A 23,071-nucleotide genomic window follows, 5' to 3' on the forward strand; every position below is an offset into this window, starting at 1 on the left:
ACAATAGTAATTTACAACAGTAACAATGTCTACACTGTATTTCTGATACATTTTCTGTTATTTTAATGGACAAAAAATTTGCTTTTCTATCAAAAACAAGGACATTTCTAAGTGGCCCCAAACTTTTGAACGGTAGTGTCTTTGCACACAGCATTCCAGATAGTAGCTCATATCCCGCCTAAGGTCTTATTCGGGATAAGGTGTTTACATGCACCTTTGACATCCATGAATAAACAGAATATTCAAAATGTAAGAATATGGGTTAAATGGAATAGTAACTGAAATATGGACACTGACTGTAGGCCTATAACATAATATATTAATAACTCCTGCAGAATTATGCATTTCTTGCAGTAAAATTATAGAAGAAATGTTAATTTTGTTTCAGGAACAGGAGTGGAGAAATAGGATTTCTTTCTTTCAGCATCTCTTGAGAATTTGCAAATGCAAGTGTAATGTGTTATCTTTGCACTGTTATGCAAGCGGACAGTATTTCAACCACATAAAATATCAGCCCGGTCTCATAGACTACACGTAACATAGTAAACGTAAATCAGAGCCTCTGAAATTAGTATGATTTGAAGGGTTTGGTATGGTTACATAAGACTCCCGGTTCTGACCGACAATATATACAAATATGTTTTTCTCTTTAGTATTATAGCTACGATTCTTAATGTTGTCGCTGTTGTTTTCATAAAAAATAATTGTGTATCACTTCGGCAACATTGACCATGTCATTCATGCCATTAAAGCATATTTAGAGAGAGAGAAAGAGGAGAGGAGAGAGAGAAAATCAAAGCTAGGCTATATGACTAACTGGACTGAAAGCCTCTGGAAAGATCAGTCGAAACAAAGTGAATGCTTCTCTCAATGCTCGTCCTTGGGCAACACGGCTACAGAACATTCAATTAAATAGCAGGCGACTCCTTTGTTCTGCGGTGGCCTGAGGCTGCTGCTGTGTGTTCCGAGAAGACTAAGGAGAGGGAGAGAGGGAGAGAGAGAAGGCGAGAGAGAGAGAGAGAGAGAGAGAAGAGAGAGAGAGAGAGAGAAGGCGAGAGAGAGAGAAGGCGAGAGAGAGAGAGAAGGCGAGAGAGAGAGAGAGAGAAGGCGAGAGAGAGAAGGCGAGAGAGAGAGAGAGAGAGAGAGAAGGCGAGAGAGAGAAGGCGAGAGAGAGAGAGAGAGAGAGAGAGAGAGAGAGAGAGAGAGAAGGCGAGAGAGAGAGAGAGAGAGAAGGCGAGAGAGAGAAGGCGAGAGAGAGAGAGAGAAGGCGAGAGAGAGAGAGAGAGAGAGAGAGAGAGAGAGAGAGAGAGAGAGAGAGAGAGAGAGAGACCACTCTCTGCAGTGTGTCTCTCACCTCTGGCTGAGATGGAGACAACGCGCTGTAACTTCAAAATAAACCGAACAGAGATTGACTACAACAGACTGGGTAAACAGCAAATCAATTAAAAGTTGACGCTTTATTTGAATAAAGGCAGACCTTGGCTCGTGTCGTGCCGTTTCATTAGCCCATATCAAATTCCAATGTCAAGCTGACATCCGTCTCGGTGACATAGAAACCAGTTCACATAACCAGTCGCATACCCCTGAGTAGAGTGATCTTACCAGCTGTGTATCTTTGCCCCCTACGATGCTGAGGCCCAGGCCAGAGCGACCCTTGGCGATCTCTATGACTACCTCTTGGCCTGGAACGATAGGACACGTGGCTGGGTCAACTGGAGAGAGGAAAGATGGAGAGAGAGATTCTGTAATAAAACGTTACGGCAAACAGAGTTGCTATTTTTGTTGGACGGCGTCATATTTCGAAGGAATTTAAAACAGATGTTGATTTACAACGTGTTGCACAGAGAATTGAATAGAGAAATGCATATTATACAGTTGAGTAAAAGGCTCAGGGGCCTGTACTGTGAATGGACTGCTAGTTGTGAGTGTGACTCCAGGGAGGAGGTGGTTAGGAGGGATAGAGGGGGGTCCATACCTTTGCTGCAGGACTCAAAGTCTGGACCAGTGCAGGAGGAGGGCAGGGAGGCGACAGGGGATACCAGCCCTCCGTCCACAGCGCTCACCATTGGCCCCTTACTGGAGCTCTGTGAGACCTTGGACAGGCTGGCAGTCTACGCAGAACACAAATCGTAGTCAATATTTGACCAGATCTTTGCCCAGAAAACGAGTTGTGAATAACTGAATAATGCATTTGTCTGATAGTGATACTATGAGCTCGTTCTGCTTCACTCTCCCTTCCCCACAGAGTGCAGTCCAGTGCCCTACATGCAGTGCTGTGGAATGCCCTACATTGCCTCGTGTATAACAGGTTACCCAAATCCACTGTCATGCTCACCTGCTCCAGGAGGGCCTTGGCATCCGGCACAGGCACGCTCTCCGAAGACTCAGCCCCCTTCTCAGAGGCCTTGAGCTTCTGCAGAGAGCACACAGAAGTACATGCATGAATACACACACACACACACACTAGGTCACAGGATTGAATTGACTAGTGCCCTATGTCTCTATGCATATAAGTTACGCCTGGAAAACTTCAAACAGGAAAGTATATTTAGATAGGGGTGCCGAAGTGTCTGCCTGGTGTTCATGCTTGACTTTTAAGTTGCTCAACTAATTCAGAACTGAGAAACCAAGTCAGTAAACAAGTCAATAAACAAGTCAGTAAAAATAGTCAGCTGCAAAAGTCTGCACACTGAGGCTCACAGAGCTGGACGAGACGTGTAGGGTGCAAAGAGGAAGTGTCACAGGGGCTTCCTGTCAGCTGACCTTGGAGGCGGTCTCCCCCTCTCGGAGGCTCTTGAGTGTTGCTTCTCTGGAGATGAGCTCCGTAGCTGTGCTCCCACTGGAGCCGACACTGGACTGCCCCTGTGTGTGTGTGTGTGTCAGTGGTGTGTGAGAGAGGTCCGAGCCACAGAATGAACACTTCGAAAACTTTTTTGCAACAGAAAACAAGCATTTCTTATTGGACCAGGTCCAGGTACTACCTTCCTGTTCCCGTCTGCTTTCTTACGTTTGGTGCCTAATTAACACGACCCAGGACAGGTAACAATGTGGGGAGTGGAGCCTCTTACCTTGCTGATGGAGATGGAGGCCTCCGGGGGTCCCCTGAGGACCAGGCTCTCTGGAGGTTGGGCCTTCTCTGTGGGGGCCAAGGCTGATACCGCTGCTGCTGCTGGTGGTGTGGGGGGATGAGCCTGGGACAATGATAATCATAATGATGATGATGGTGGCGATTATGATACATGGGGAAAAAAACACATTAAAAAGTAGAAAGTTGTCAACTGCACTGTCATTTCTTCCAATTGAATAACAGTCCATATCTTCAGATACGTGCACTGATCGGACATGCACAAATAAAAACGTGCATGTTTTGGATTGGAAGGCTCCATTTTGGACCAAGGGCCTACGATTTCAGTTCGATGTCAGTTGTTGTTCTGTTGCTTTTGGAAGTGCGTGTGTGTTCAGGCTCAAGCATATGCTATCACATAACGTCATGGCTAGTGCCACGCTCTCTCAGCTTTTGGATGACCACACGGCCATAAGAGTGTGTGTGTGTGAGAGAATAGGACTCACCTCAGTGGAGGAGAGGACAGAAGGAGGAGTTGGGAAGGGGGGAACGGCCATCTGGTTGATAGCATCTTCGTTCCTATAGGGCGAGAGAGAGAGAGAGAGAGAGAGAGAGAGAGAGAGAGAGAGAGAGAGAGAGAGAGAGAGAGAGAGAGAGAGAGAGAGAGAGAGAGAGGGGGAGAGAGAGAGGGAGAGGGGAGAGAGAGAATTGATTGGAATTGTATTAGCAGTAATCAATGGTGTGGAGAGTGTGAGGTGAAGACCGCTGCATTGGAAGGGATGCCAAGGTTAATGGGAGCGTCTCCTCCTGTGTACCAGAGTGTGGTATTAACAGGGACTGTGTGTGTGTGTGTGTGTGTGTGTATGTGTGTGCGCGGGCGTGGTGCTTGGTCAGGACAGCAGAGAGAGACATCAGGTATAAAGCTGATTAAGGACATCATTTCCATTAATCAAGATCAATATCCCCCTGACCTTAAGGAACCATATGAAGGAAGCTCAATGGTAAAGGAAGCTAGGGTCCTATTCATTATTCATTCTGTAGCAAAGAAAAAAACGGAAGACTTTCTTATTGGACGTTTGGTTAGTTCTTCCCCGTTTCAGTCCGTTTTTCTTCCATTCTGCGCCTAGTGAATACGACTCCGGCACACACAGCTGGCCACAGGCCCAGTTCAAAATAGACAACTTGAATGATGACTAAAGTGCCAGTTAGAGGAGTTCAAAATGTGTATGCATCCGCACAGCCGTGTTCTAGAACGTTGGGACTGTTGGCTTTTATACCTTCTCAGAATCTCAGCGTGGCTCGAGCAATTCAAATTCAAATGAATAGGAGCCGCTTAGGCTGGGAAATTAGCATTTAGACATGTTGGACTACATGCTTATACATATCCAATCCTTTCAGATTTACAGAAGTGCCTGGGGGGGGGGTTGAGGTTGTGATTATGGTAACATCTGCAGGGGACAAATGGAAGCTAGGATGGAGATAGCCAGAGTAATGCTCGGTTTGGGATTGAGAGGGCCAACCAGGCTAGATATGAATCATCTCTCACATCAGGCGATTTTGGACTCAACGGCTGCGATAGCGCCACCTGAGCCTGGTCAGAGTAGACTTTATGCTCACTCTTACTCTGAAGAGAATGGTCTCCATTGAAAACAATGGCTTGACACAAATTGGTATAATAATCCGTTTAGGGTAGACGTATTCAACCCATCTATATTGATAACGATTAACCTGTATCGGTTACCAATAGCAAAGATAATTCGTTGAGGAAGTTCTATAATTACGGTCAATGTGCTATGAAATTCAAGTCAGTCACTTCGGGGGGGGGGGGGGAAGAAAAGAAAATCGGCAACACAAATATGTATCCCTCCACAGGCCCGCGTTCTCCAGTTCTTTTACGTCTTCCTTTCCTCACCGCCTACATGGGACCTATTTTGCATATCTTTTGTCTTTCCTTTTGTTCAAACCTCTTTCATTCCCTCTCCGTTTGTGCGGTAACGGAATCTCCCGGCGGCAGCTGACGAAGCCAGTCATTCATGTGCTCTCGGGGGGAAAAAAGGCTCCACCGCTGCAGCCAGTGCGTGTGGATCCCACTGCTGTCACCAGTCCGCGCACTTTTCAAAGACAGCTGTTGAAATTGTGTGCACACTTGGAACAGCAAACAAGGGAAACAAAACAGTTAGGCGACGCGTTTGTTCACGCCACCTCTGGGGACTACAGCGAGACGAGGACACGAAAAATATCAAAGCCGACAGATATGACAGAGCCCCCCAGGTGAGTGCCGGAGAGACACGGAATGAGGGAGGAGAAGACGAGTCAACAATCACTCCCTATTGTATGCAAATGGATCCGAGTGGATTCGACAATAAGCATTCAGGTTACTAATGGTTTGCAGATGGCAGAGGAGACGCCTTCATGGATTCGCGAGGCATACGCAAAAAGCCCATGGGGTAATTGACATGAGTTGCTTGATTTATTAACTTTTCTACGTAGTCTAACCATCTGTGTCTTCGTGTGTATTTATGGTAATAGAAACTAACGGGGTAAAGTAAAAAGAGAGACAGCCAGTTCCAATTTGCTCCGTACCCCTTCACCATGGCCCTATGTCTGTAAGGTGGAAGGAATGTGGTGGATGATCAACCACCTACACTGCTTATACCCATGCAGAGCATTAAGATCGGCAAAAATTGAAGGATTAGGGCCAACGGGGAGGGAGCGAAATAGGGCCAGCAGGTGCTACGGACTGTTGAGAGGTAAAAGTGGTTCACCATGTGTGGCAGAAGAGAGTGAGTGCAGGCATTTCTTCCGGTGTCGTCCTATAGGATAGTTCCTTCTTTGTCGTGTGATAGGGTAGGTCACTGGAGGCAGCGTCAAAGAGGTCATCAACTGTCAGTCTAATGGGTGGTTCAGTATGCATAGGTTAGAGACCCACTGAGATAAAGAAGAGGAAGAAGATGAGGATACTTGTCTTTGGACCTTCTCTTGACCGCTCAGCCATTCTAGTCCCTTTATTTTCTCTACCGTCCTTGTCCTCTCATCTCCTCTCTTGTAATCTCCCCTTCTATCTGGTTTCAGTCAAAACCGGTGGGGGTGCGCTCATAAATCTGTCCCGGGGTATATCTTCACTTTGTCCTCTCCTCTCTTAGATAGACAGACGGTCAGACACAGCAAAGAAAAGCAGGAGCTTCTGGCTTCTCAAATCCACAAGGAGGGTCCTCAGCTAGCCCAGAACAGCAGTCAGTGATGATATCCCGCTATCCTTCCTGTTCAACCCTCAAGTGGTTATGTGTGGTGGTTCCCCTGCTTCAGGTGTACAGGTACCCTCCTCTCTCCCCACTCCCTTCTTTCACCGTCTTCGCCTCCCTCTATCCCTCTCTCCGCTCTCTCTCTCTCTCGATACTCCAGTCTTTCCTTCGCCTCTCTCACGCCATTTATCTACCTCCCTCTCCCCCACTCTTTTCCTCCCTCTCTCCACTGTATGCTCTCCGCCCAGTAAGTGACCCTTTTCCAATTACAGTTAATGCTTTTGTCCCCTCTTCCACCAAGGGGATGGTAGGGACAGTGGGAATTTATGAATCAATCAATCAATCAATCACTGTTTCTTGTGTTGCCTTATCCCCACACATCCCTGTTCTCCCACAACTAAAATGAGAAAATGTGGCCCATCCATGGTAAGCTGGCAAAGTCGTAGGATGTGTTGCGTAAACGAACACGCTCACTGGCGTCACAGCACTAACTCACTCCAATGCGAGGCTGGATAAGCGAACGGGTGCTGGGCGGGCTGACACTTTACCATTTGCGTTCCTAGTCGAACCTTTTTCTTCCTGTCTGCAGCCTGGCCGGCGCCAGCTGATGTTTCCATGGCGACATGGCTACGAGGCGCCCTATCCTTTTGACGTCCCACCGCTCATTGCCAAACAAACTTTGACTCAATATAGCATTTTTCGAGCCACCCCCCCCCCACCAACCTTTTTAAGGAGTGTGTCACCAAACCCCTGAGCACGTACTGACCTATTCTGCTCCTACTGTGAATTGGCTGCAAATCTAATCACAGCTACTGTGAAACCTGGATTTTCCCCCAGACAAACGGAGGAAAACAAAACGCTGAATACTGGACAGCAGAGTGCACACGACCAGTGGGATAGAAAAAAGTGAATTTCAATAAATCTGAAAAACAGACATCTGACGACGCTGGAAAATCCCTATGAAGTTAATTGTGTGTGTGCGCGTGCATGCATCGTGTGATTCATTGAGATCTGTGTCCGCTCTCCTCATGTTTATGACAGATCAACATTGTTCAGGGACACTGAAGGACAAAGTCCTCTAAATGTCAACAGTATGACCAAGCAGTCCCTTCCTGTTCGCTCTACCTCGGTAACTTGCGCTCTTGCACTTGAGACCTGGGTGGGTCGGACAGCGACAATATGTCTGCATCCCAAATGGCACCCTATTTTCTTCCGTTTATGAATGATGGAGGCCACTGTGTTCTTGGGGACCTTCAATGCAGCAGAATCTTTTTGGTACGCTTCCCCAGATCTGTGCCTCGACACAATCCTGTCCAATCAATTGAATTTACCACAGGTGGACTCCAATCAAGTTGTAGAAACATCTCAAGGATGGTCAATGGAAACAGGATGCACCCTCAATTTCAATTCCGAGTCTCATAGAAAAGGGTCTGAATAGTTATGTAAATTAGGTCATTCTGTTTTTTATTTTTAATACATTTGTAAACATTTCTAAAAACCTGTTTTTGTTTCGTCATTATGGGGTATTGTGCGTAGATTGAGGAGGACATTTTTTATATAATCCATTTCAGAATAAGGCTGTAACGTAACAAAATGTTGAAAAAGTCAAGGGGTCTGAATACTTTCCGAAGGCACTGTATGTCAATCTGTTCCAAACCTCTCGCAGACCCTCCAGTCTGCTTAGCAGCATGCCGCTGCCTTCGGTTTCCATGACTTGTGACATGGGACCAGCGCTGATTGTAACAATCCTCTTGCTGTTCTCCGTCTACTCCACTACATGATGGAGGAGCAGAAGTAGATGGAAACGACTTCCTTGGCAGGCAAGTTCCAGGTAGCACGGGCCATTCGGATAGGGACAGATGACAAGGCAGGGAAACATCCATTAGCCCCGAGCAGAGTCCTAGCATAGGAGTGGAGAATGAGAAAATTCCCATTTGCGTTTTCCCCATAAGTTTGCGCATAATTGAGATTTGTTTGCTAAGCATAACTGAGTGGGGCTCCCGGGTGGCGCAGCGGTCTAAGGCACTGCATCTCAGTGCTAGCGGCGTCATTACAGAGCCTGGTTCGATTCCAGGCTGTACCACAGCCGGCTGTGATTGGGAGTCCCATAGGGCGGCGCACAATTGGCCCAGTGTCGTCCGGGTTTGGCCGGGTTAGGCCGTCATTGTAAATAAGAATTTGTTCTTAACTGACTTGCCTGGTTAAATAAAGGTTAAATAAAGGTTACACAAATAGTCCTCCGCTAGCAAACAATCACCGAATTGGAACTCCGGAGTGTCAACACATATGGAATAGGGTGTCATTTGAGACGCGGACTTATCTTAGAGTAAAACCCATTATTTGACTCTACCATTGGCACGAGACGCATAACTTAACAGACGCGGCTGAAAGCTGCGCCGATAACCACAAGCTCAAAATGACAGCACTGCCGTGTTCCATGAAGTGTCATCATGGACGTGTCAATTCCGTGGAATACAAAAGGACACCTTAAACACTGATTCCGTGCTTGCTATACATGACGTTTTAGGTGTCAGCCAAAGAGGCTGACTAGCGGCCAGACACCTCAACAGAGAACCGATGCATAAATCAGCATGTTGTTATCTTTTCCGCAGCCTTTTTCCCGTCAGCAGCTCAGAAATAATGGATGTGCTGCTCACTGATGCCATGTCTGTCGTTCACATTTTGACAGCCGTCATAATGGCCTGCTTATGCACTCTTCCCTTGGCCCGTATTCACAACGCGTCGCAGAGTGTGGATCACTTTTGCCTTTTAAAGCACATTGAAAAAAATGACAGACAGGGGGGACCAGCACTCCTACTCTGAGATTCTTTATGGATATGGGCCCTAGACGCCATCCTAGGCCTCCCTCTCTCCCTTCAGTATGTTTTAATATGTGTGGAGAACACAGGTGATTGGGCTCCTGCCCACTGTGTTCAATTACAGGGACTTAAGGATGGCAGGAAGCGGCGCGTGGCATGGGGAGGAAATTAAGTGCTGAGTTGCCGTCGTGCTCTGTGTGCTCCTCGCTCCCCAGAGAGATGATTAGGCACTAGACAGGCAGCAGTGAGAGGGGGTGGGGGGGGGGGATATGAAACATGTAAAGAGAGGGATGGAGAAAGAGTTTGCAAGAGCGATTAAGACAAGAGACAGAAGGTTTGAGAGCGGGGGACGGCTATGGTGAGAGGGAGGAAGAAAGACAGAGGTAAAGTGAGAGCAAAAATAAATAGCGGGAGGTTGAGTGAGGTAGAGCGGGAGAGGTAGAGCGGGAGGTAGAGAGGGAGCGGCAGAGCGTGAGGTAGAGAGGGAGCGGCAGAGCGTGAGGTAGAGAGGGAGCGGCAGAGTGTGAGGTAGAGCGGGAGAGAGGGAGCGGCAGAGTGTGAGGTAGAGCGGGAGAGAGGGAGCGGCAGAGTGTGAGGTCGAGCGGGAGAGGTAAAGCGGGAGAGAGGGAGAGGTAGAGCGTGAGGTAGAGCGGCAGAGCGTGAGGTAGAGCGGGAGAGGTAGAGCGGGAGAGGTAGAGCGGGAGAGGTAGAGGTAGAGTGAGGTACAGCGAGAGAGAGGGAGTGGTAGAGTGTGAGGTACAGCAGGAGGTAGAGCAGGAGAGAGGGAGCAGTAGAGTGGGAGAGAAGGAGAGAGGGAGCGGTAGAGCAAGAAATAATGAGTAATAAGATGGAACCGAGCGAATGCAGTCAGTTGCTGCGTCTCAAATGTCACCCTATTCCCTATATAGAGCCCTGTGGACCCAGGTCAAAAGTAGTGCACTATATAGAAAATAGGGTGCGATTTAGGATGTAGAAGGTCAGTGGCTGGCTTCATAGCTGGTGTTTGAGTGGACGGTATTGAAGCCCAGTTAATGAGACTCCTTCTCCCTCTCTCCTTTCCTCATTCTCTCCGCCTCCCTCATCCTCTCCCTACCTCCCTCCCACATGATCCGATAAGACACAAATCCCCAAAATTACACAGAGGTTGTCGTCGTGCGTGGGGTTCATTTGCCTTCCTTGGGTAATAGTGGCCATAGACGACGGGGAGCGATGGTGCCACCAGCCTAATGGTCTTGTCAGAGCATAACATATGCATTCTGTCAACGTTGGCAGAGGGAGAAAATAGCCTTCAAATGTTAAAATGGTTCTAAGAACGTCCCACTGAAGGGTACAATATCTTATTTCTATAGAGCAGAGGGGTATTTGGCACGACTGTGGAGGAGGAAAGGAAGTACAACTGTCCTCTAGTACTGTTCGCCCCCGTATTCGACAGCTTGTACACTGAGAAAGGATGGTACCAAAATAGCATCCCTTTGCTAACTCGCTCAAAGGGAGCATAAACAGCGGTTGTGGAGTAAAATGTAGGCTCTCTCCCTCCTCCATTTCATTAAAATGATAACTCAACATACAGGTACCTCAGATTTGTAAGCAGAAACAATTGGGGTGCAATTTTTTACCTCAGCTAACTGCCTCAAAACGATCGCATTTCGATCCCCCTTGTAACCCTTGCCGCTGCAGTAAAAGTTATCGTCAATAGAATTACAGAGAAAGCAATTTATCTTTGATTTTTTTTGGTCCATTGAGCCATGCCTCCATTTAGAGAGCAATGTACATATAAAACATCACGTGTTCAGTACTTTTGTGTTGTAGAACGGTACGTCGGAGTGACTTCCAAATGTCCTCCAGCTGCGTCACAAGGCGTCTTGTTAAGGTGGTCAAGCACAAAATTAACTCCTTCATCCCTGTCGCAAGAAGCAGCCTGTGCTGGAATGCTTGTGGGAGTTAAACTGTAAAAAAAACGATGAAGAAATGCTGAACTATGGCTGCTTTTCTTGAATAGAGTGGCGAGGCTTAGCCTGTTATGGCAAGCCAAAAAGTACATGGACAATGTAGTACGATAACTACAGTGCATTTGAACAGTATTCAGACCCATTGACTTTTTCCACATTTGGGTACGTTACAGCCTTATTCTAAAATGGATTAAATCCGGGTTTTTTTCTCTCATCCATCTACACATAATACCACATAATGACAAAGCAAAAACTTACATTTTTGCAAATGTATTAAAAATAAAAATATAGATATTTTCAGGTCGAACATTCAGAGATGTTCGATTGGGTTCTAGTCCGAGCCACTCAAGGACATTCAGAGACTTGTCCCGAAGCCTGTCAGAGTGACTATCGGGTTCTTGGTCACCTCCCTGGCCAAGGCCCTTCTCCCCGATTGTTCAGTTTGGCCAGGTGGCCAGCTCTTGGTGGTTCCAAACCTCTTCCATTTAAGAATGATAGAGGCCACTGTGTTCTTGGGGACCTTCAATGCTGCAGAAATCTTTTGGTACCCTTCCCCAGATCTGTGCCTCGACACAATCTTGCCTTAGCGCTCTACAGACAATTCCTTCGACCTCGTGGCTTGGTTTTTGCTCTGACATGCACTGTCAACTGTGGGACCTTATATAGACAGGTGTGTGCCTTTCCAAATCATGTCCAATCAATTGAATTTACCACAGGTGGACTCCAATCAAGTTGTAGAAACATCTCAAGGATTATCAATGGAAACAGGATGCACCTGAGCTCAATTTCAAGTCTCCTAGCAAAGGGTCTGAATACTTCAGTAAATAAGGTAGTTCTGTTTTTTACTTTCAATACACCCGTTTTTCCCTTTGTCATTATGGGGTATTGTGTGTAGATTGCTGAGGGAAGATTTTATTGAATCAATTTTAGAATAAGGCTGGGAAAAGTCAAGGGATCTGAATACTTTCCCCGAAGGCACTGTACATGGAGACTGTTCAGTGGCAGAAATGTTGCCAGCATGTTATATAGCTTACCAAGTCGATTATTTTCCTCTTGACTCGCAGTCACGTATTAGCCAAGGTCTACTCCCGACCAAATGCCTATTTCTTGTCTTAATCAATCAATGCAATTTTGTTTCACTGAATCTCCGTCTGTATATTTGATTAATTCTCTGGCAGGGCAAATAAGAGGAAGTGGTATAGCTCATCTATTTGTTGGCAAACCTATCACTGATCAGAAACATTTAGCGTGCAATAGGTTAATGTAGCCTTAGAGGCCGTTGTTTTTGCCGTTGTTTTTGCTCGATCGCGTAAAGCCCATAGGATTGCTGTTATTTTGCATCGGTAACATGATGAAGATACTCTCAATGTATGATCCTAACGCCTGCTCCCTAACAAATGTGGAGTGAGGGTAGGAAAGAGATGAAACGGGGATTTAAAAAGCAAGGGCTTGCCTTGGGCTGTTTCAAAATGGAACCGTTTAAAAAAAAATAATTATATGACAGCGATTCCATTTTATTCTGTTATATTTCATTATATTCTTAGCCTACCTATAAAATATGTTTGTGTTGACTGTGCTCAGGGTAGCCTAAGTGCGTCTTGTCTGATTTAACGAACAAAATAACTTTGGGTTTTCGGTGTCCCCTCCTTTTGAATAGGCGTTGACGCCCTTGGTTGCAGGGTCAGCTGACTAGCCTTACCTGATGAGGATAATCTTGACCTTGGACGAGGCGCTCTTAATAATGGCTGAGGCGTTGAGGTGGCTGCGGCCATACAGGACCTGGTTGTTGATCTGATGGGGAGGAGAGAAGGAGAGTTGAACTACAATCCGTATCATATTCATTATGGCACAACGTAACAAAACGTTTTCAACAGAGAAAAAAACAAATATTTCTTATTGGATAAGTTCAGGTTGGCCCCTCACTGTTTCAGTCCGTTTTCTTCCCTTGATGCATAATGAACACAACCCAGGTGTTTACAGTGGGGGAAAAAAGTATTTAGTCAGCCACCAATTGTGCAAGTTCTCCCACTTAAAAAGATGAGAGAGGCCTGTAATTTTCATCATAGGTACACGTCAACAATGACAGACAAAATGAGAAAAAAAATCCAGAAAATCACATTGTAGGATTTTTAATGAATTTATTTGCAAATTATGGTGGAAAATAAGTATTTGGTTAATAACAAAAGTTTCTCAATACTTTGTTATATACCCTTTGTTGGCAATGACACAGGTCAAAGGTTTTCTGTAAGTCTTCACAAGGTTTTCACACACTGTTGCTGGTATTTTGGCCCATTTCTCCATGCAGATCTCCTCTAGAGCAGTGATGTTTTGGGGCTGTCGCTGGGCAACACGGACTTTCAACTCCCTCCAAAGATTTTCTATGGGGTTGAGATCTGGAGACTGGCTAGGCCACTCCAGGACCTTGAAATGCTTCTTATGAAGCCACTCCTTCGTTGCCCGGGCGGTGTGTTTGGGAACATTGTCATGCTGAAAGACTCAGCCACGTTTCATCTTCAATGCCCTTGCTGATGGAAGGAGGTTTTCACTCAAAATCTCACGATACGTGGCCCCATTCATTCTTTCCTTTACACGGATCAGTCGTCCTGGTCCCTTTGCAGAAAAACAGCCCCAAAGCATGATGTTTCCACCCCCATGCTTCACAGTAGGTATGGTATTCTTTGGATGCAACTCAGCATTCTTTGTCCTCCAAACACGACAAGTTGAGTTTTTACCAAAAAGTTATATTTTGGTTTCATCTGACCATATGACATTCTCCCAATCCTCTTCTGGATCATCCAAATGCTCTCTAGCAAACTTCAGACGGGCCTGGACATGTACTGGCTTAAGCAGGGGGACACGTCTGGCACTGCAGGATTTGAGTCCCTGGCGGCGTAGTGTGTTACTGATGGTAGGCTTTGTTACTTTGGTCCCAGCTCTCTGCAGGTCATTCACTAGGTCCCCCCGTGTGGTTCTGGGATTTTTGCTCACCGTTCTTGTGATCATTTTGACCCCACGGGGTGAGATCTTGCGTGGAGCCCCAGATCGAGGGAGATTATCAGTGGTCTTGTATGTCTTCCATTTCCTAATAATTGCTCCCACAGTTGATTTCTTCAAACCAAGCTGCTTACCTATTGCAGATTCAGTCTTCCCAGCCTGGTGCAGGTCTACAATTTTGTTTCTGGTGTCCTTTGACAGCTCTTTGGTCTTGGCCATAGTGGAGTTTGGAGTGTGACTGTTTGAGGTTGTGGACAGGTGTCTTTTATACTGATAACAAGTTCAAACAGGTGCCATTAATACAGGTAACGCGTGGAGGACAGAGGAGCCTCTTAAAGAAGAAGTTACAGGTCTGTGAGAGACAGAAATCTTGCTTGTTTGTAGGTGACCAAATACTTATTTTCCACCATAATTTGCTAATAAATTCATAAAAAATTCTACAATGTGATTTTCTGGATTTTTTGTTCTCATTTTGTCTGTCATTGTTGACGTGTACCTATGATGAAAATTACAGGCCTCTCATCTTTTTAAGTGGGAGAACTTGCACAATTGGTGGCTGACTAAATACTTTTTTCCCCCACTGTATCATAAACAGGAAGAAGGGATGGATTTAATATTATTTCTCTCTCTGACAAACACATAGCAACATAAAAGACTCAAACATGCATGAACACATACAGGCATATACAAATACACCCTGTAAGCAAATACACACGTGTGCAGCAAAACACACATCACACACAGTAACCTTCTAGATGGCAACAGTGAAGGCACGATGCTTCTGCCCAAGTGTGACAACAGTGTTTAGTGGCAGCAGGCGTTAGCACATGATTACTGATGTGGGCACACACCCACACCCACATTGACTTACACCCTCCCCCCCCACCCCTAATTGAGACAGATTTTACTGAAAGGTAATTGAGCTTGCCTGCTAGCCCCCTACAATCCACATCTGCCTGCTACTCAAATGAGCACATTCAGTCGTATCCGCTACTTCCAAATGTTAAATCAATAGGCATTTCAGCACTCTTAAGACACGAATGGACCAGCACACAGCCCCAACACCTTGCTTTGGTGGAACAGCACATATCCTGACTGGGGCTTAGATGGGCTCAGACACACGGTTTGTGAGGGTTTTAGTGTGGGGTGTCAGTGTTCATCAGTGAGGGAGGGAGTGTGTATGTGTGTGTTTGCGTGTGAGCACGTGGATCAGCCTGTGATTAACAGTGTACGTGCGTGTGTGTGTCTGCATTTATGACTGTGTGTGTATGTATGTATGTATGTATGTATGTATATCTGCCTATGACTGTGTGTAAAATGTGTAAAATGTGTACCAGCCTGTGTGTGTGTGTGTGTGTGTGTGTGATGTGTGTGTGTGTGTGTAAATGTGCAACCAGCATGTGACTGTGTGTGTGTGTGTAAAATGTGGAACCAGCGTGTGTGTGTGTGTGTGTGTGTGTGTGACTCTGTGTTTATAGTACATTGCCTTCGGAAGGTATTCGACCCCTTAACTTTTTCCACACTTTGTTACATTACAGCCATTTTCTTCATCAATCTACACACAATACCCCATAATGACAAAGGAAAAACAGTTTTTATAAATTGTTGCCAATTTATTCAAATAAAAAAATAACTGAAATATAACATTTACATAAGTATTCAGACCCTTTACTCAGTACTTTCTTGACGACGCTACAAGCTTGGCACACCTGCATTTGGGGAGTTTCTCCCATTATTCTCTGCAGACCCTCTCAAGCTCTGTCAGGTTGGATGGGGAGCGTCACTGCACAGCTATTTTAAGGTCTCTCCAGAGATGTTCGATCGGGCTCAAGTCCGGCCTCTGGCTGGGCCACTCAAGGACATTCAGAGACTCGTCCCGAAGCCACTCCTGCGTTGTCTTGGCTGTGTGCTTAGGGTCGTTGTCCTGTTGGAAGGTGAACCTTCACCCCAGTCTGAGGTCCTCAGCGCTCTGGAGCAGGTTTTCATCAAGGATCTCTCTGTACTTTGCTCCGTTCATCTTTCCCTCGATCCTGACTAGTCTCCCAGTCCCTGCAGCTGAAAAACATCCCCACAACATGATGCTGCCACCACCATGCTTCACCGTAGGGACAGTGCCAGGTTTCCTCCAGACGTGACGATTGGCATTCAGACCAAAGAGTTCAATCTTGGTTTCATCAGATCAGAAAATCTTGTTTCTCATGGTCAGAGTCCTTTAGGTGCCTTTTTGCAAACTCCAAGCGGGCTGTCATGTGCCTTTTACTGAGGAGTGGCTTCCGTCTGGCCACTCTACCGTAAAGGCCTGATTGGTGAAGTGCTGCAGAGATGGTTGTCCTTCTGGAATGTTCTCCCATCTCCACAGAGGAACTCTCGAGCTCTGTCAGTGACCATCGGGTTCTTGGTCACCTCCCTGACCAAGGCCCTTCTCCCCCAATTGCTCAGTTTGGCCGGGAGGCCAGCTCTAGGAAGAGTCTTGGTGGTTCCAAACTTCTTCCATTTAAGAATGATGGAGGCCACTGTGTTCTTGGGGACCTTCAATCGTGCAGAACATTTTTTGTACCTTTCCCTAGATCTGTTCCTCAACACAATCCTGTCTCGGCGCTCTACGGACAATTCCTTTGACCTCCTGGTTTGGTTTCTGCTCTGACATACACTGTCAACTTTGGGACCTTATATAGACAGGTGTGTTTCTCTCCAAATCATGTCCAATCAATAGAATTTACCACAGGTGGACTCCAAGTTGTAGAAACATCTCAAGGATTATCAATGGAAACAGGATGCACCTGAGTTCAATTTCGAGTTGCATCGCGAAACGGTCTGAATACTTATGTAAATAAGGTATTTCTGTTTAATTTTTACACTGAATACATTCTAAAAACCTGTTTTCACTTTGTCATTATGCGGTATTGTGTGTAGATTGCTGACAATATGTTTTAATTTAATCCATTTTAGAATAAGTCTAACGTAACAAAATGTGGAAAAAGTCAAGGGGTCTGAATACTTTCCCGAAAGCACTGCATGTGTGTGTGTGCATCAGCCTGTGACTGTGTGTGTGCATGCGCGCGCATCAGCCTGTGTGTTGCAGTGGGTCGGGTCTCCCTCCCTCCGCTGTCGCTGCTTGTGGCAGTCAACAAACATTTGTCATGGTGGCAGTGACATTGTTGTAATGAGCAGCGCTAGCGCAACAGAGAGGGCTGATGGAGGGAGGAGAACGTGACGTGATGGAACGAAAAAAGAAAAAGAAAGGAAGAGATCATAACAACAGACTAAAGGTCAGCTGACAACATGTCAGTTCCAATTCAGGCTCTTCCACGTTAGTGTCGATGTTTGTGGAAGATCATCTCGGACAAGCGTGTTTTGAAAACCGACAGACGCTCCAGAGTTCACTGCATTCATTAGACACTTACTCTGCCAGTCCCAGAGCTCAAACCCAGCAACGACTCTAATCAAACCACAAGAATTAAATCAACCAGAAGAATTAATCGCATCTATTTTGCATGACTAATCCCCGCTTAGATTCATTAGTAGTAGGCCCACACTCAAAAAGGAGAAGTTGTTTTCATTCATTGAGGCAACAAGAGCAAAATGCTTTTTCGGAATCTTCCCAGAAAGACAGAAAGGAAGAGAGACGGATGAGCGAGAAAAGACAAACAAAAAAAAGTGGAGAAACAAGACACAGTATAAGAAAGTATAGAGGCACACTTTTTTTGCGTCTCTGAGGCAGACACACACACACACACACACACCCACCCCTATTCGCACATGCCGTTTTGATGTGTTGTGATGGATTCTGTGGCCTGAGAGGAGCACTGGCCTCGGCATCAACAGTGACAGTGATGGAGCCGTTTCATTTTCTCCCTCAAGGGCTTAACAGGATAAGACTATTACAGGGAGGGAGGGAGCGAGAGAGAGAGAGAGAGAAAGGGCTGTGACGATCACAAATGAAAGAATGCATGCGCAGGGGATGGGGGAGAGAGAGAACAAGAGGGGAAAGGACAAGGGCAGACTATCCACCATGGCATCTTATACTACCCTGTCCACCTAATCAACCCCTGCAATTGGCTGTCTGTGACTGTCTTTTCGCACACGTGTGTGAGAGAATATGCATGTGTGAGTTCGCACAGGTGTATGTGTGTGGCCCCTCTCACCTCCAGCAGCTCGTCCCCAACACGGATGTTTCCGTTTTTGGCAGCGGGGCCCCCGGGGCTGATGCCCACCACGAAGATGCTGAGGCAGGAGCGGTCGCGGTTGCCCGCCAGGCTCAGGCCCAGGCCCTGGCGCTCTTTGTCCAGCTCCACACACAGCAGCTCCCCGCACAGCTCCCCGTAGCGCAGCCTGATCCGCTCTGAGGGAGAGAGAGGGCAGAGGAAGAGAGGCAGGTGGTTATTTCTAATACTGTGTTTCAGTGTTGTAGAAAGTTGGAGGGGAAAGATTACACCGGCAAACCATTTATCTAGACTTACACACACACACACACACACACACACACTAGTAAAGGTCTCAAAGGCAACCCTCCTGACTGAATTCTTGACACATACATCAGTAGGCGGCATACACACACACACACACACACGTTTCTTCTTTCTCTTTACTGTGATGACTATTTGACCTGTCCAGCCGGTGGAATACCCTGGCCTGTTCCATTATACACGAGTGCAATTATTAGAATTACCATATCTCCCAACTTTCTGAAGAGGCACGGGGCTGCCTCCATTACACAGAGGAACATTTTCATCTCTGCTCTCTAGCTAAAGTCTAAGCTTTGCTTTCCAGTTTTATAATGCTAGCTAGTTTATCTCGATCGCCAAGGGCGAAAAGTAATTGCATGCAACGCAATAATCCCTATTGCAGCAGTATTCAAAACTCGCTTTGGATGCACCATTGCATTAGCCTGGGTACCAGTCTGTTTGTGTCATGTTACTCCATTGCATGCCAAACATGTCATGTTTAGAATGGCAAGAAGTTAACATTACAGCACAAACAGGGAGCAGGCTACCATTGCATTCCATCTTCTCAAAAAGTAGGCATTTATTTGACCCACTACATGTGCTTTTTTTGTCCAAATCAACCCATTCTGGGGTACCCCAAGGCTGTGTCCGAGTCCCGCTGTAGAGCTGATAGATCTACACTGGTGCCAGGTTACTGTAATCCTCTGGCGTGGGTAAAGGGATGGCCGGGCGGACCACAGGCCTGTGTGTTCTCTCATCTCTCTTCCTTTCTTATTTTTCCAACCCTCGGTCAACGGCTAAGGCAGGAGAGAGCCGAGGTCCTGACTGAAATCCTTCAGTGTGTGTGTGTACATGTCATGGAAACTAATCACGTCTGTTGACTTTTGATGGCGATGCTGTGTGTCCTGTTGAAGATACTGAATGCCCATCTTACGTGATAGGATTAGATTTCCCTCAAAGGCAGCTGCCTTTCAAAAAAATTTGTGATCAAACAGCCCTGCGCATGTACGCTGGGCATGTGTGTGTGTATATGTGTGTGTGTGTAGAAAGAGGGCAGAGGGAACATCTTCAAAGGAAACTTGGTCCTGCTGCAACACCTGTAAAGGGACAATCAGCAGTTGCTACATCCATTCAGTTTTTCACAATTCCTGACATTTAATCCTTCCTTCCCTGTCTTAGGTCAGTTAGGACCACCACTTTATTTTAAGAATGTGAAATGTCAGAAGAATAGTAGAGAGAATTATTTAGCTTTTATCACATTCCCAGTGGGCCAGAAGTTTACATACACTCAATTAGTATTTGGTAGCATTGCCTTTAAATTGTTTAACTTGGGTCAAACATTTCGGCTAGCCTTCCACAAGCTTCCCACAATAAGTTGGGTGAATTTTGGCCCATTCCTCCTGACAGAGCTGGTGTAACTGAGTCAGGTTTGTAGGCCTCCTTGCTCGCACACGCTTTTTCAGTTCTGCCCACACATGAAAATATGGTTAAAACTATAATTTTGATATCATGGATGGTAAGTAAGTCCTTGCATCCATATCTCGGTCTATGAATTTTTAGAGTGGTTACATTTCTCCAGCCCTGTCCCTCAGCTTTTCACCGTACCAGGGGCGGGGTGGCCGCGTTGTTATTGTTTCCACTTCTGATTACCCCTTTAAATCGAACCAACCGCAGAGAGATGGTTACTTCTCATGCGCGGCATTTCATTCAATTTCAAACGTTTCGAGAGGCATTTTTCAACTAAAAAGCACACGCCAAGCATCTACTCTCTCACACACACTAGTAAAAGACATGTAACTGCAATTGTCGTAACTGATTACTTGATACACACAAACCTGTGCGTCTATGTTGTGTGTGTGAGAGAGTAGGGAAGAGAGAACACTTTCAAAAGGTAATTTGGTCCTGCTGCAACACCATGAAAAAGCCACCCACTCCAGAGTTCACTTGATAGCACACAGATTCCTCCGTCCAACTCATTTATCCCATCACCCGATCGTCCATTCGGCAAACAGGTTCACACGGGTCGTTATTTGGCTGAGACAAATGGAATGGATGCTTCGCAAACCACAACGCAACGTTATTTAGGCCTCCCGACAATAACAAGCCAACATTATTCCAACATTTTGATGGATGACTGGGATTCATGACCCTGCTCACAAAACTCTTCACCTTTCATAATGCCGTCAGGCCCTATGACATGATGCACGCTTAAATATCCCCCCTTTTCTCTCCTCCCTTTTTATTTTCCTTTCTGCCCAGCATAGTTTTTCACTCCTGTTTTGATTAAAAACACAGTAAACATGAAGGGGGCAAGAGAGAGAAAAGAGAGAGGAGAGTGACAGAACAAGGAGGCATGGTCTGTGACCTTTGAGGCGGCCCTCAATGTTTTTATTTTCTATTTCTTTTTTTTTACTGCGGAGAGAGAGATGGAAACAGAGGGAAGGAGGAAGGAGAGAGTGAGGGGGGATGAGAGAGGGAAGGAGAGAGAGAGCAAGAGATACAGGGAGGGAGAGAGATTTACATTCCAGACACGCCGTGAGAAGAGTAATTAAAAGCCCAAAGAGGTCCATAAATTCCAACCGATAAAAATGAGGGGGAGAGAATCACTCCATGAGCGTCGGGGGGGGGACAAGGGAAAAGAGGAAGAGAGAGACCTTACTACATGGATGGGTTGAATGTGAGCGTAGGAGTGGAAAAGAGAGAGGGAAGGAGTGAAAAGAACAAGAGACCTTTGAGATAGTAACTGTGGATGGGTTGAGAAATGGAGAAAAGTAGGAAGCGAGAGGGGGGAAGAAAGGAGAGAAACTCAGGGGAAAGAGAAAGGAAGAGATGGAAGAAATTGGATGGGTTGAGAAAGGGAAGACGAGACATTTCTCTGCCTCTCTTCAGTCCTAAGAGAGGTAGAAAGATGGAGATGTGGACAGAGAGAAAATGAGGAACGTGACAATGGAGGTGCAGGGTTCTGGTCAGAAACGTTGCTAGAACGTTTTATTAGGAGCGGTTTAAAACAGTTAACTGGCTGTATCAGTGGTTTTAGTGACAACGCCTTGGGCTGTGGAAAATACAAATCCATAACTTCATCCAACAGACACACGGATCCCGTGGATTTTGGGGGGACAGTTAGTATAGTAGAATACACAAGGTGCAATTTCAACAGTTTTTCTCTAGTTATGACAGTCACCGAGAGTCATTGAATTAGCCCATGTCACTTACATTTTTTTCGATTGGTAAATTCATCTCGCCGGATATAGTCTAACCAGCTATCTAAACTTGAGGTAATCATGCAAATTACAGAGGGCCCCCCTTGATTTTGTTAGTTACTCAGATATATTAAAAACGGCACATTCTTCTCTCCGCCTCATGGCAAAATATGTAGAATTGCATGAAATTTGTTTGAAAATTGTAAAATCTTCTCACCGACCATGGCAAATGTATAGAATTGCAGGAAACTTTAAAACGACAACATTTCTCTACATCCAACAAAATGCCTCAAGGCCCCCAAAAGGCTAGGGCGAAAGAGAGAGAGTGAGTGAGTGAGTGAGTGTGTGTAGATGACAGAGAAAAGGGGAATTGAGTGGCATGACCATATTTGATTGAATAGGCCCTTAGTGAGGCTGCTGGGTAAAAGGACCTTTGAATGATCCCGTGGAGAGAAGGAGTGGAAAAGGAGGAGAGGAAAAAGGAGTGTCTGACAGAAGCCAGTCCCCGTTAGTTCGACACTTAGCTGTGGCATAGTAGCTGTGTTTAAGACTTCAGTCAGAGTGCGAGGGCGGGAGAGAGAGAGGTGTGGAAGAGGAGGGGGGGTGAGAGAGAGCAAGCACGCGCGGGAGAAAAGCGGGGATAGAGTGACAGGTCATCAACGTCAGCATCTACTGGTTAATGAGGCTCCTCCATCACTGTCCAGTGCTCCACTACCATCGTAGGGCTGGGCGGTATACCCTATTTAACTATATATGGTGAAACTGGCTCTCATGAGGACCGCCACAGGAAAGGAAGACCCAGAGTTACCTCTGCTGCAGAGAACAAGTTCATTAGAGTTACCTGCACCTCAGAATGCAGCCCAAATAAATGCTTCACAGAGTTCAAGTAACAGACACATCTCAACTGTTCAGAGGAGACTGCATGAATCAGGCCTTCAATGTCGAATTGCTGCAAAGAAACCACTACTAATAATAAGAGACTTACTTGGGCCAAGAGACATGAGCAATGGACATTAGACTGGTGAAAATCTATCCTTTGGTCTGATGAGTCCAAATTTGGGATTTTTGGTTCCAACCGCTGTGTCTTTTTGAGATGCAGAGTAGGTGAACGGATGATCTCCGCATGTGTGGTTCCCACCGTGAAGCAGGGAAGAGGTGGTGTAATAGTGTGGGGGTGATTAGCTGGTGACACTGATTTATTTAGAATTCACGGCACACTTAACCAGCATGGCTATCACAGGACTCTGCAGCGATACGCAATCCCATTTGGTTTGTGCTTAGTGGGATTTTCATTTGTTTTTCAACAGGACAACGACCCAAAACACACAGATGAACTGGCCTCCACAATCACCCGACCT

The 23,071-nt window shown here is 46.1% G+C and overlaps 1 protein-coding gene across 2 annotated transcripts in view; it reads right to left on the bottom strand.

Annotated features, from left to right (window-relative positions):
* The window catches only part of LOC123724383 (inaD-like protein), a 58,935-nt gene that overhangs the window by 15,589 nt on the left and 20,275 nt on the right, over positions 1-23,071 (bottom strand). For both annotated transcript variants that reach the window (XM_045687364.1, XM_045687363.1), the window contains exons 2-9: positions 18,214-18,410; positions 12,774-12,865; positions 3,571-3,643; positions 3,069-3,191; positions 2,764-2,862; positions 2,336-2,413; positions 1,976-2,111; positions 1,603-1,712 (exon numbers count right to left, since the gene is read on the bottom strand). In XM_045687364.1, coding sequence (XP_045543320.1) covers positions 1,603-1,712; positions 1,976-2,111; positions 2,336-2,413; positions 2,764-2,862; positions 3,069-3,191; positions 3,571-3,643; positions 12,774-12,865; positions 18,214-18,410 — 908 coding nt within the window. The remainder of the gene's footprint in view (positions 1-1,602; positions 1,713-1,975; positions 2,112-2,335; positions 2,414-2,763; positions 2,863-3,068; positions 3,192-3,570; positions 3,644-12,773; positions 12,866-18,213; positions 18,411-23,071) is intronic.

This window comes from Salmo salar, chromosome ssa10, assembly GCF_905237065.1.
Source record: "Salmo salar chromosome ssa10, Ssal_v3.1, whole genome shotgun sequence".
Classification (NCBI taxonomy): domain Eukaryota; kingdom Metazoa; phylum Chordata; class Actinopteri; order Salmoniformes; family Salmonidae; genus Salmo; species Salmo salar.